At 64.3% G+C, this 13896-nt stretch overlaps 1 protein-coding gene across 7 annotated transcripts; it reads left to right on the top strand.

Annotated features, from left to right (window-relative positions):
* Positions 1-468: 468 nt before the first annotated feature.
* Positions 469-12642, top strand: LOC125333136 (protein Shroom4-like). Of its 7 annotated transcripts, XM_048318805.1 has the most exons (10): positions 469-679; positions 4047-4198; positions 5321-5452; positions 5977-7924; positions 8127-8188; positions 8566-9165; positions 9412-9834; positions 9917-10100; positions 10671-10943; positions 11025-12642. In XM_048318805.1, exons 1-10 carry the CDS (start codon positions 554-556, stop codon positions 11292-11294), a joined length of 4170 nt encoding a protein of 1389 aa, XP_048174762.1. In that variant the 5' UTR covers positions 469-553; the 3' UTR covers positions 11295-12642. The 7 variants fall into 7 exon arrangements, with proteins under 7 accessions (XP_048174762.1, XP_048174761.1, XP_048174760.1 ...); XM_048318804.1 differs by lacking the exon at positions 469-679 and having other exon boundaries at positions 3236-4198; positions 8692-9165; XM_048318803.1 differs by lacking the exon at positions 469-679 and having other exon boundaries at positions 3236-4198; positions 8599-9165.
* Positions 12643-13896: the final 1254 nt, after the last annotated feature.

The following is a 13896-nucleotide window of genomic DNA, read 5'->3' as shown; positions in this document are numbered from 1 at the left end:
TGAGCTGAGCCAAGCCAGAATGTGCCAACCCAGCTGAACTGCACCGAGGCATGCCAAGCTGAGCCATGCTGGGCCAGTTAACCCATGCTGGCCCCCTTGCCATCCCACACTGAGCTGAGCTGTGCTGTGTCATGCTGCACTGAAGTCTGCCAGCCTTCCATATCATGCCATACTGGACTGAGCTGGACAATTGAAATACGCTGGCTGGGCTGTACCAAGCTGAGCCAAGCAGCTCACTTCAGGTCCCTGGGCTAAAGGATGGCATGCCAAGCTACTGAGTAGAAAGGTGCTGTGCTGTGCCAGTGTGTGCAGAGCCATGCCATGAGCTGTGCTGAGCCAAACCATGCCATGCCGTGCCGTGCCGCGTCGTGCCGTGCCATGCCGAGCCGCCCGCTCGCCGTCCCCCCGCGCCTCATTGGCGGCAGCGGAGCAGTCCCGGTGCGGGCCGGCCCCGCCCCCCACTCGCCCCGCGCCGCTCAGCCCGGGCGGGCGGGGGTGTCATTTCCTCCACAGCTCGGGGCCGGGTCGGGATGGAGCTGTAGCTGTAGCCGCCATGGAGCGGGCCGAGGGCCGGCCCGGCGCCCCCCAGTACGTGCATGTGCAGCTGCAGGGGGGCGCGCCCTGGGGCTTCACGCTGCGCGGCGGGCTAGAGCACGGCGAGCCCCTCATCGTCTCCAAGGTAGGCACCGCCGGCACAGTCCCGCGTGGGCTCCGCAGCACCCCCCCGCGAGGGGCCTCCCGCCCGTGGCGGGACGCGGGATATGGGTGGACACCCGATGCGCGGCGGTGTCGGGGGTGCGGGGAGCCCCGGCCGCGGGGTCGCGTGTCATGGAGCGGCGGGACGGGGGCGGCCACTCGCACCCACGATCCCCGCGACCCTCCACTTAGAGCCGCGGGGAAAAGTGGGAGCGAGAGGGGCGGAGGGACAGCCCGGGCCCGGCGGCAGGAAGAAATTCCTCTGGCACATCCGTTGGGCTGGCGTCGGGGGCGGCCCCACAATTCCCCCCTCACGTCTTTCCCGGTCCCGTCCCACGGACCGTAGCTGGGGGAGGTCAGCCCCTTTTCGTGTACCCATCCGTCGGTGCCCCGCCCATGGGTGCCCCGGGCACCGGCCTCTGCGGGGACATTGAGGGCCACGGTGGGGAACCAGAGTCCGTCCCGTCATGCCCCGGCACCCCTGGAACGCAGGGGCAGGACCGTGCCCGGGACTGGGTTGGCGCTGGGGTACGGTGCCGAGCGGGGCCCGACAGCAGCCGGGAGCGAATGCTCAGGGTGACCGCTGCGGCCCCGACGTCTCGCCACGCAGAGGGTCACCGATTCCCGCAGCCCCCGCCAGCGCATCGCCCCGCGGGGAGACTCGCGGGGAGACCCGCAGGGTGCCGGGCAGCGGCCAAGGGAACCCCAATACCCACCCCTCCGCGGAGCCCGGACGGGGCCCTGTCACCGGGCGATTTGGCCGCCTGCCTGCCCGGTGTCACCGTCCTTCTGAGCCGCGGTGCGGCGGGCCGGGCTGGCGGCCCCGGGGCTGCTCCCTGCCTCGAGCCGGGCTGACTGCACCCCCGGGCCGTTCCACGCCCTCGGCGCGACGCGGGCAGCGCGGTCTGGCTGGGGGAGCTGGAAAAGTGGCTCCGGTCCCAGCCCTGCGCCCTGAGGTGGCACCGCCGGCGGGTGGGGAGCCGGGCGCCGAGGGAGTAACTGCCCGCGTCCCGACTCGCTGCCGGCCCTCGGGGTGGAGGGTCCCCGTGGATCCGCCGGTTGCCGGAGGAGGGGATGGGAGGCGATGGGAGGGCTCGGGGATGTTCCCCACCACTTTTGAGAAGGAGGGTGGCTTGCGGGCCGCGGGGTGTCGGCCCCCGCGCTCCCCCAGACACGCCGCCACCGCGTGTGCTCGGCAGACAAAAGGGGCTTGTTCCAGCGCTCTGTGCATTCAGGGGAGGGTCCCCCGGGGCCATCGCTCCGCCGCTGCGGCCGGCCGAGGTGTGTGCGGAGAGGGGGCGGCCCCCGCTTGTGGCGCGGGGGGCCCGGGCCGGAAAGGGGAAGGGCGTCCCCGCACTTGGTGACAGAGTTTGGCCTCTGAGTCCACTCCGGGCGGGATCCGTTCCTGTGGCAGAGTCCCACGGCAGTGCTCACACTCTAAGCCTTCCATGGGGCTGCGAATGCCCTCTGGCACAGGCTCCCCCAATCCTCCGATCACGTCGGGGGCAAGGAGGGAGGTTGGTGTGGGGCAGAGTGGGCACAGCTCTGGCACTGTTCTGGTTGTGACTTCTAAGACAATTTTCTCCTGAGACATTCCTGTGAGCCATCCGGTACCTGCAATGAGAGCCCAGAGTGAACCCCAGGGATGGTGTTGGGGAAGTGTCCTGGGCTGGCCCAGCCAGGCAGGGCAGCAGGCGGTGGGGTTTGGCTGCCAGTGCTGAGTTCGCTGGTGGCAAAGGCAGAACAAGGGGCTGTTTGTGCCAAATTTAGCTCCTGGCGAGTGATGCCAGGGCTGAGCCTGTCCATCCTGGTGCATGTGATGGCTCAGACGTGGGTGCAGACCTGGTGGTGTCCTGCAGTAGTGGGGACACCTTTCACCTCTGACTCATCCCCATCCCCATGGCCAGCAGGGCTGGGTGGGCACATGGCTGGACAGAGGACTGGGTGAAGGTGCAGCCTGCCTTGCATGCTCTGCTGGTGCCCAGTGGTGGGCAGCAGCATGGGAAGGGGTAAACCCAGGTGTTCCACCGACTACATGGTAGGACTGGGAGCCCTCACAGGCAGTCAGGGTCCCCTGCCAGGAAGGCGGTCCCATGGCTGACTTCTGGGTAGGAGGGCAGCCTGCCTGGACAGGCAGGCACATTGGTCTGTGCCCAGCCTGGGCATGGCATTGTGGTGCTGAGATCCCTGAAAAAATGGGAAAGCTGTCGGTTCTGGGCACAGCTGTGCCAGGCAGGGCCGTGGGGCAGTGGTACACTGGGCAGGAGGCTTGGCTGCCCCGCCTTCCTCCCTCCTAAGGTGACGTGTTGTCTGGGGGTGGTGGAATGCCCCCTGAGCCCTGTCCAGCACTAGGGCTGGAAAGTGGTGCCCAGGGGCACATGCACGATGACTGACCTGCTAGGCCCTGTGTGCTCCCTGGCACTGGGGCCTGGCTGCTGCCCAGGCCGGCCCTGCAGGCACTGTGAGCACAGCTCATTCCTTGGCCAGGCCTGGGAGCAACTGGGCAGGGTGGGTGCTGGAGCCTCAGCATGGGGCTAGGTTAGCTCAGCTCTGTGGGTAGCTGTAGGGTCTTGCCACATCCACGCTGGGCATGGGGCACCCTGGGTCCTGCCCCATGCACCTGCATGCCCTGTGCCACTGCCACCACGCAGCAGTTTCAGTCGCTTGCCAGCCCTGTAGTGTGATAGTCTGGACTTGGCGATCCCTGGCCATTGCAGTGGCAGGATGGTCAGAGATCAGTGCTGGCAATGGGCACTGTGCCTACCCCAGCTGGGCACTGCTCATCCCAGGGCTGCCAGCATTGCACCTACCGGCTAGGGCAGAGGGGATGGCCCAGGGTTTCACATGCTGGCAGCACCATGGCCCTGCTTCCTCTAAGCACAGCAGTACGGAGTGCCAGGTTCATTTTGGCCATGGGTGTCAGGGAGGGTAGGCATGTGCCAGGGCTCAGCACTTCCCCTACTGTTGTGTCCTATGGGCACATAGGGCGGGATGGCATCCTTTGGGCATCGAAATTATCACGGGTGCCCAGACAGGCTCAATGTGGGGTTGGAAGCAGTGGCAGGGGGCTGGCATCCACGCCGGACAAAGGGCCCTTGTGCTGCCTGTGCCTGCGGGGGAATCTGCTGGGATGGGACATTTTTCTTTCTCCCCCCTCCCCGATGCCCTTGCTCAGAAATTCATGTGACCAGAGAAGGGGGAGAGCCTGGCCCCGCAGATCTCTCTGTGGTGCCTGGGGCTCAGGCACCTTCTCCAAAGCCCCTTTCTCCCCTGACACACAGCGGCTGTGGAACATCCCCTGGGATATTCTGGGGGCCGTGCCCCCCTTGACGCCACTCTCTGTCACCCAGGTGGAGGATGGGGGCAAGGCTGCACTGTCCCGCCGGCTGCAGCCGGGTGATGAGCTGGTAAACATCAGTGGGACACCGCTGTACGGATCCCGCCAGGAGGCCCTGATCCTCATCAAGGGCTCCTACCGCACTCTGAAGATGATCGTTCGCAGGTTGGCAGTGCTGTGGAGGGGACACAGGGAGGGCCAGTGGGGTTTTACCTGCCTGAGGGACTGGCAGGAATGTGGAGGTGCCCTTGTCTCCAGCTTGGAGGTGCCCTTTGCTGGGACAGGGTGGGGAGCAGCCCCTTTGCTGCTGTCAGCACTCCCACTGGGTGGGGGTTCCCCAGCCAGCAGAACCAGGGCAGGGCATCGGGCTCGCCACCCCCTTGCTGGGCGGTAGCCTCAAGCGTGGCCGCTCCTCTCCCTTCCTGCCTGCCTGCCTCCTGCCTGCTGGCTTGCCTGGGAAAGGAAGGAGAGGCAGGGCTAGGCCTCGCAGTCCTCCCACCCCCCAAGCCCTCCAACTGCATCCATTCCTATCTGCATCCTGGCTGACTCCAGCTCCAGCAGCACTCAGGGGCAGGGACGGCGCAAGGGCACTGCCCAAGGGGCAGGGGTCCCGCGGGACTGTGCTGGGGCTCAGCATCATCCATGGTGAGTTTGGGGGTTCTGGGAAGTCCCTGTGCTGACTTCGCAGCTTGCCATTCTCCTCGTCTAGTCAGCAGATGCTGTGGCAGCACTGGGCACTTTGGAGGTACAGGAGGTGGCTTCTGACCAGATCTGTGCAGTGGCATGTGCTGGGGGGACTAGAGACTCCTGTGGAGTCTCCTGTGAGGGGTGGGACAGGGACCAGCACAGGACTCTTCCCAGAGACATGATGTGGCTGGTGCTTGCTGCAGATGCTGAGGGACAAATGAACAAGGGGGAAGGTCAGGGTTGCGGGGGAGACGCAGACGTGGCCCCAGTGTTCTTGGTGGAGCCAGTCCAGTCCTGGCAGGGACACTTGCCCTGCTCAAGGCATTGCCTGTGGGCTGTGCAGGGGCCATGTCCTCGGTCCCCTGTTGGTGTGGCAACAGGGATGCTGCAGTCTGGGGAGCCCTGGCCAGTTGGGTGAGCTTCAGGATCCCCGTGCCCAGTGCCAGGTGCTGGCAGGGCTGGACCCTCCTCGCTGCCTTCCCCTTTGGGCGGGCGCTGGCCTGGAGGGGACAGGAAGCCCCATAGGAAGTGACTTCAGCCCCGGTTCCTTGGCCTGGCTTCCTCCCCATTCTTGTCCTTTCCCGCTGTTGCTCTTGGCAGGAGGAGCGTGCCCGTCCTCCGGCCCCATTCCTGGCATGTGGCCAAACTTGCTGAAAGTCGCCCTGACATCCCCACCATGCACTGCCCGGCTGATGCCTTCAGCCTCTCCTGGCCCTCGGGGTGTGATGTCAGGTGAGGCCCTGGGGGCAGTTATGAGGCTGTGCAAGGGGAGGGGGCAGACGGGACACTCTCTTGGGTTGTGGTAGTGGGGGTGGCATAAGTGGTCACATACACCACTTTCGGGCATTGCTCCTCATCCTGCACTACCCTTTCCCCTGGCTGTTTACTCCCGGCTCCCGGCAGGAAGGGGCGGCGGCTCTGCTGGAGACAGCCAGGAGCTGCTTAGTCCCACTGCCCCCGCTGCCAGAGCTGGGAGGTCTTGAGTGGCTGGAGTCACACACACCCTGTGTTCCCTGTGCCTGCTCCCACTGCCAGTGCCAGGGAACCTTGGTGGTGGCCCCAAGCCGGGGGTGGAGGGCAGGTTGGGGCTGTGCTACCCTGTGCTCTGTTGTCCCAGGGAGGGTGTATGTGTGGGGGTGGGCTCCTTGGGATCTCTGCGGAGCTGGATGGAGGGCGGCAGGTGCCTGTAACACTGGCGTGGGGCCAGGCAGCAGCAAGCTGTCCCTGCAGTGGAACCCACTGTCCTGGCACTGCAGCACTGACCGGAGCAGCTCCATCGGGAGCATGGAGAGCCTGGACCATCCCGGCCAGGCCTACTATGAAGGAGACCCCTCACCCGTTGACCAGGGCATGTACCACAGCAAGCGGGACTCGGCCTACAGCTCCTTCTCTGCCAGCTCCATCGCCTCTGACTGCGCCCTCTCTCTCCGTCCTGAAGAGGCCGTGTCCATCGACTCCAGCCTCCAAGGCCCCTGCAAAGCCTCTGACGGGCGCTACCTGACCACAGGGGCTGAGCCATCTGTCAGCCGGCACCCTGAAGCCTGGCGGGCACCTGTGCCCCCCCAGCCCCCTGTCAGGAGGGACAGCCTGCGGCCAGCCCCAGCTGGCAGAGGGGAGAGGCGCCAGGCCTCAGTGTCAGCGGACATGCTGCATGCCAAGGGCCGGTGGATCTCTGACACCTTCCTCTGCCAGCGGGATGGGGAAGTGGAAGTGGTGGGCAGGAGGACACTGGCGTCATACCCCACGAAGGACCGTCTCTCTGCTGACCAGTATTACATGCTGAGCTCCCACCCGGACCGATGCCCGGCTGAGCCACTCCTGGGGGAGAGCATGGAGTCTGATAATCAGCCATACCTGGATGACAGCATGCACCGAGTGCCCGATGCCATGACAGCAGGTGACAACCCTTTGCTGTCCCCTCTCAAGGGCCACATGTCACACCGGCACAGTGCTCCCGAGCAACTGCTGGCCTCCCAGCTCCGCTCCCTCCAGCTGGGCACTGGCAGCGGGCGAGCCTCGCCAGCCCCCAGTGGGCAACGCTGGACCTTGTCCCCACTGCATCCTGAGGGCAGCGGGGGGGGAACCACAGGGGCTGCCCAGGACCCCCCACACTGCCCAGAGCCTTGCTGCCGCGCGCCGCCCTGCCGTTGCTGCCCTGAGCTGCAGCAAGCCTGTGGGCAGGATGGCCAGGGGGCCAGCCCAGCACTCAGCACTGAGGGGCCAGGGGAGGAGGAGAGCCGGGGAGGAGCCCGGCGGGCTGGGGGTCCACCCCACCGCTCTGCTCAGATGCGCCGCCGCAGCGACCGCTTCGCCACCAGCCTGCGCAACGAGATCCAGCGGCGCAAGGCCCAGCTGCAGAAGAGCCGGGGTCCTGGTGCACCTCCACCTGGTGAGGAGCCAGTGGAGGAGACTGAGGAGCCTCCTGAGGGCAGTGTACTGGCAGAGCGACCCCCTGCCCTGCCTGAGTGTCTCAGCCCTGCACCGAGTGAGGACAGCAGGAACGCTGGCCGTTCTGGGGACCGGGGTATCCCCACCCTTGACCCAGTGCCAGCCCCTAAAGGGCCCCCGTCCCTTGAGCGGGTGGCGCCAACAGCCAGGGGCCGCTGGCGCTGGTCCCCAGAGCACAAGCTGCAGCCGCAGCACTCGCCCAGCCCCAGTGAACTGGAGGGATACAGCCAGGCCCCGGCGGCGCGCAGCTCCCCACCACGGGGCAGCGACGAGGCGGTCCTGCTGCCTTTCGCCGACCGCCGCCGGTTCTTTGAGGAGAGCAGCCGACCGGCACCACCCCGGCACAGCAAGCCGCCAGTAGGGAATCCTGGCGCCTTCCAGCCCCATGGCCCTGAGCACCGGGATGTCCGCCGCCTCTCCGTGGACCAGCCCTACAGCCCCGCCTCACCCAGCCGCCCTGGCTCTGCTGGCCCCTATGCTGAGTGCTGCCGGGAGCAGCCCCACTGTTACAAGCCACTGGGGAGGCCGGGGGAGCCAGATTACCTGCGGGGCTTCTCCTACCCCTGTGGGGTTCCCCTGTGCCCTGAGCCCTGCCGCTACTGTGGAGGGGACCTGTGCCCACCACCACTGCCCCGTGGCCACACCTGCCGCTGTCACCCTGTGCCCTGGGTGCGCTGCCCTGACTGCTGCTGCCCGGCCCCCCATCCCGGGCGAGAGGAGAGCGATGCCTGGCCCCCCCAGAGAGCTTTTGTCCCGGTGAGTAACTTGGCCCTGTGGGACTATGCTGGGGAACAGCACTGGCACCCCCTTGCACCCCTGGAATATGACCCTGGGTTGGGGTGCGGAGTACTGTGCCCAGTTTGGCCCTGCAGACCTCCTGCATGCCTTCTGCACCTGAATGGGGATGGGACAGAGGTGCTGAGGAGGGGGATTTCACACTCCCTCCTCCCGCAACCAGGAATTTCCTCAGGATGAGTGGGAACCACCTGCAATAACCAGGAAAGTCAGCCAGTCCATCAGGTGAGCCCATGCCAGGTGCCACGGTGCTAGGATGTGTGTGGGGACTTCCGCCAGGGGGATGTGGGGACTGGCATGATTTTGATTGAGGATGTACAAAGTGCCTCCCATATTGCCTTGGCCATCCTTGGCGTGGTGCTCTTTGAGGCGGGAGGAGGCATGCAGGGCAAGGGAGTGTGAGGAGGTGTCTACAGGTCCCTTACCCTTCCCCAGAGGTCTGGGGCCATCTCCAGGAGGCTGTGCCCAGCGGATGAGCCTGGGCTTCTCCCACCAGTGTGACTGGGTGGCTCGCTGGGGTAAATGAGGCAGGGCATGAAATGGGCCTGAACTGCCAGATGGGTGACTGTGTGCGGGAGGATGGGTGCTTCCTTCTCTTCTAGTGAGCTCTCCAGCTACCCACTGGGTTTCCCAAGGCTTGGCCCATTCCACACCTGCCTTGAGAGCACTGAGCCAGAGTGGCCACCCTGCTACCGGGCCACATCCACACACGACCTCTTGTGGGATAGTGACCGCCTGGCCCACACCACTGAGAGCCCCCTGGATCCGCTGCACCGCCCACTACGGGGCAGAGCCTTCTCTGAGAGCCACCTCAACCTGGAACCTGCCAGCCCCTGGGGCCGTGACCGGAAGGACCATTTCCGTGCCAAGCTGGACCCTCCCAGCATCTCCAAAAAGAAGGGCCCCCCACCTCCCCGCCCACCTCCCCCCAACTGGGAGAAGTACAGGCAACGCCGGGCATCCCAGCACCCACCAGATGGTGCTGGGCATGGCTCTGCCTTCTCTGCTGCCCCAATGCCAATCCGCAGCATTGCTGAGGCAGTGAGGGAGCGGTCACAGAGCCTCACCGGGGAGCGGGAGGGCCAGTCCTGGGGGCACACTGCTCGCCCTCCCGCTCCACCAGGTGCGTGGCCCCGACCTGAGCCCCCCAGATCACTCCGCAGGACTCCTGGGCCTGATGCTACCAACGCTGAGATTTTCAGGCAAGTGCTGCCATGGCATGGGGGTGGGAGTGAGGCTGCAGGCACTGCCGGGACACACGAGGGGGCTTTTGTGGGCCCTTGTACCCTGTGTCAGAGCATCCTAATCCACCCCTTGGAGCACCCTGTGGGGGTATTTTATGTTGTGGGGTGTCCCTGACCTCTTTACCTGGGATGGCCATTGCCTTGAGTGTCCATGTCCCCACGGGTGGGCTGGGGACCTGACATGCCCTGGGTGGATGTTGGCAGGTTGTCAGGAGCTGGGGAGAAGCGGACAAAGATGAAGCAGTCCCGGGAGATGGAGGAGCAGCCCCAAAGGCTCATCCAGAACCAGGAGCAGGGCTGTGCCAGTCCCCGTGGGGTGGGTGAGTGCTCACTGTCCCTGCATTGTGGCCCTGGCCCTGCTCTGCCGGAGGCACTCAAGCCCAGTTCTGGGGCAGTGGAGGGAGTGAGCTGCCAGGGCAGCCGGCCCCACACCCGCTGTATGGACTCTGAGGAACTGCTGTGGGACGTGGCTGTCAGGGACCATTCCCTGGCCAATGTCCTGGCCCCCTTGGCTCCCCCTGGCACCGCCACTGAGGTGATGGGTGAGCTGCTGATGGCAGGGGAGCGACAGGCCTGGCGGAAGTGTCTCCAGCAGGACTGGCATGTGGAGGCTGTGGCACAGGACAGGTAGGGCTGGCATGGCACCGGGCCCCATGCCAAGGGCAGGCTGACACCCCCAGTCCTTATCTCTGTATCTCTGTCTACCCAGGCAAGGTTTTGAGCCCATCTCGCCGCCTCCCAGGAGTGCTGCCAGCTCCAGTTCCTTCCCAGTGCACTACGGTGTTGCAGTGGGCAAAGCTGAGCCACCCAACAAGGTGAAGGTGCTGCCGGAGGTAGTGGAGGGGAGCTTGGAGGATGAGGAGGAGGTGGACCACGAGCTGGTGGAAAAGAAGGTACAGACACTGCTGGGGACAATGCCCTCAAGGTTCCCCACTGCCCTTGCCAAGTGCTCATGGAGACTGGGAGCATTTCTGGATGCTCAGAGGGACTGAGACATCATTGGTTGCTCATGGGAACTGGGGACATCACCAGGCACTCATGGGCACGGGGGTCGTTGCTGGATGCTTGCGGGGACCAGGAACATTGCTATATGCTCACAAGGGGCTGGGACATTGCCAGATGTCTTCAAGGACCAGGGGCATTGTCAGCTGCTTGCGGGACCTGGGAGTCTCACCAGATGCTCACTGGGGACCAGCGGCATCTCCAGATGCTGAGTGCTTGCAGGGACTGGGATGTTCCCAGATGTCCACAGGGGCCGAGGGAATCCATTAAGTGCACAGGGAGTCTGAGACATTGACAGATTCTTGTGGGGACTGGGAATTGCCAGTAGCTCGTGGGAACCAGGGGTACCACAAGGTTCTTGTGTTCTGTGGGTCCCAGCACAGCACCCCTACACCTCTGTGCCAGTCCCCCGATCCCATGGGAAGTGGCCCCAGTTACCCCTGACCCCTTTGCTCTGGCAGCTGCAGCTGATCGAGAGCCTGAGCCGCAAGCTGGTGGTGCTGCAGGAGGCACAACGGGGGCTGCAGGAGGACATTAGTGCCAATGGGGCACTGGGTGAGGATGTGGCTGCCCGCCTGCAAGCCCTCTGCACCCCAGGGGAGTTCGACAAGTACCGCCTCTTCGTGGGCGACCTGGACAAGGTGATCAACCTCCTGCTCTCCCTCTCGGGGCGCCTGGCCCGGGTGGAAACTGCCCTGGGCAGCCTGGGGCCGCACGCCCCTGCTGAGGACAAGGTGAGCATGGGGCAGAGGACCCTCACCCATGAGGTTTTGGGCTGTGGGATGCCCTGCCAATGCCAGCCATCTTCTCCACAGCTGGCCCTGCGGGAGAAGCAGCGGCTGCTGGTGGCACAGCTGGAGGATGCCAAAGAGCTGAAGGAGCACGTGGGGCGGCGGGAGGAGGCAGTGGGTGCCATGGTGGCACGGTACTTGCCTGCTGAGCAGCTCCAGGACTACCAGCACTTCGTCAAGATGAAGTCAGCCCTCATTGCTGAGCAGCGGGAGCTGGAGGAGAAGATCAAGCTGGGCCAGGAGCAGCTCAGGTGCCTGCGTGAGAGCCTTGGCCAGGCCTCCAAGGGCTGCTAGCCCCCTACCCAGCTTCCATCTGGGATCCTGGCTGTGGTCCCAGCTTGCTGCCAAAGTGGATCCAGCCCCTTGTGGGCTCTCCCTGTGTCTGTCCATCTGTCCAGCCCCTGCCTTTTATTTATTTTTCTGATTTACCAAGCAGGGGCAGGGTTGCCAGTCCAGCACAGAGCTGTCATGGGCTCTGTGGCCACTCAGCAGCCTGTGGCCCAGCAAGACTAGATGGATGGATGCTACCACCACCCTCATGGGTCTTTCTGTGCCCATGGGGTCCTTCCAACTTGTCCTGGATACCAGTGCCTATCTTGTATCCGGTGCTGCACCACATGCCTTAAATACCCCCCAGCTACCCTGGGGCATATTCATGCAGCACCTGAAAGGGTTAAATCATGCTCGCCCTCTGTCACGTCTATTTGTCCAGCTCTGTCCATCTGTCCGGTGGGAGCTGAAGGAATTTCAGCCCCAGCATCCTCTTCCTCCCCATTGTGTCAGAAACAATGGCCCTGGCCAGCAGGTTCTTAACCCGCTCCCTGCTGGCTTAGGGACCACAGGGGGCCAAGGTGAGTGCCAGTAGGTGCTGTGCACCCATGTCTTGGGATGGTACCCTGCCAGGGCATGGGGTTCCGGGACCAGTACACTGAGGCCTGCAGCTACCCTCTGTCAACAATGCTGTCGGCATGGAGACAACCGGGCCTCATCCAGCACTCACCTGCAGCTTCTAGCCCAACACCAGGAGTGATTAATAGAGGAAAAACCACATTAAGGACAAAACGGGGCACTTGTCCCCTCCTCTGTGCTGCAACAGCCCCAAATAGCACTTAGATGTCACCCCCCGCCACTGTCCACCTGTCTCCATGGCATGAGCAAGTGCCTTGATACTGATTTTGCACAGGGGTTTAATGCAACCAGCAGGAACTTGGGGCAGGGGGGTAAACGTTTTGGGGAGGCAGGTGGGCTGCAGCGCTTTGGGGTGGCTCCATAGCTGGACCACCCAGCCCCAGGGTGCAGGCAGCAACTATGCCTGCCTGTGTGCCTCAGCAGCAGCCCCCCTGTGTTGCTGCTCCTGCTCTGAGCTACCCTTAGCCTGTTAAACACTACACCCCACACCTGCCTGGCTGTACTGTCAGGTGGTGCCTGGCAGGTGGGGTCCTCAACATTCCCTCTATCTCAGCCACCCCCAGGATCATTGCTAGGACCAAAGATTGCACCCACTGGGGGCCACGCTGCTCTCATGGTGGGGTTCAGCAGGCCTGCACAGGGCCCTGTGCTGGAGGAGCTGCCAGCGCCTGCATGTTACTGTGTGCCATTGTACCTCTCACAGTAAAGCAGCAGGAGCTGCACATCTGTCCCAGTTGTGTCTCGCATGGTTTGTCCCTGGGCCCCAACAAGTGGCACCGGAGCGGAGAGGGGGTAATTGCTCCAGCTGGGATGAAGCAAGCCGTGGCAAGCTCTTGGGAGCTGAATGCCCCCGTGGCACAGGGGGCACCTGAAGTGCAGCTGTAGGCAGGGTGTCTTCTGCGCCCAGTGCTCCTAGGCTGAGTTGAGGCATGGGTCAGTGCCTGGACCCTTCCCCAGGGATGCATGTACGGGTCACAGCACTTGGATAGTGGATGCAGCGTTTTCCCTGGCAATTTGCCAGGGAATCGATGCCAGAGCTTTTGGGGCAGCCCCGGGGAGGGGGTGGCCATTCCCGGGGGGTTGTCGCAGTGCTGGTGCCGAGCCTGTTCCGGGGTGCCCCGATTCACCGCGGTACGGCAGGGTGGTGCCCAGTGCCTTCCTTGGGGACTCCTCTGCTCGCGGTCGCACGGAGCGGCCGGGGCACCCCGCGCTCGCGCCCCCACTGCTCGGGGCAGCGCAAGGGCGGCGGCGGCCGCTGGGTGGCGCCAGTCCCCGGGCGGAGCACGCGCGTGCAGGTGGGTGCGGGAGCGCAGGTGTGCGCGGGCACGCGCGCGGAGGCGGGCAGAGGCGCGCGGCGGCGGGCACGTGCACAGGTGTTGGGACGGGACGCCGGGGGTGCTCCAGTGCGAGTCCGTGCGTTTGAGCACAAGTGCACGGGGCGGGTGTGAGTGTAGGCGAGTGCACAATGGGATACACACGTGCACGCGCATGGGAGCGTGTCAGCGCGTGGCCGGAAGCACGTGGAGGGCGAGCATGTGGCTGCGCAGGGGATACAGGCATAAGCAGGTCAGTGCACGCCAGTGGACACATGTACGCACAAGTGGATGTGTGCACATGCATGTGAGTGCACACAGCTGAACACTTACATAGGTGAATGCATGCACACGCCTGTGAGCACACATGTTCACACAGTTGAACACATGCCATATGCGTGAGCGCGTGTGTGCAGGGCACAGGGAAGGGCACAGCCCCATGCTGCTGCTCACAAGCACTAGTGGTGAGTGACTGCACATGCAAGTGCACACACACACACAGGGGAACTTGTCCTACGTATGATGTGCACATGTGAATGCATGGACGTATGTGTGCACATGCAAGTGAGCAAATGCACACATGGGTGAATGCATGCACATGTGTGTAAGTGTGAATTCATAGGGCTTCTTGTGCAAGCCCTTGCATATGGATAACTGCAGGCACAGGGAAACTG

This window comes from Corvus hawaiiensis, chromosome 14 (assembly GCF_020740725.1).
Source record: "Corvus hawaiiensis isolate bCorHaw1 chromosome 14, bCorHaw1.pri.cur, whole genome shotgun sequence".
In the NCBI taxonomy this organism is placed as follows: Eukaryota; Metazoa; Chordata; class Aves; order Passeriformes; family Corvidae; genus Corvus; species Corvus hawaiiensis.
Note: the sequence above shows the minus strand (reverse complement) of the source record. Positions and strands in the feature narration are given on the sequence as shown.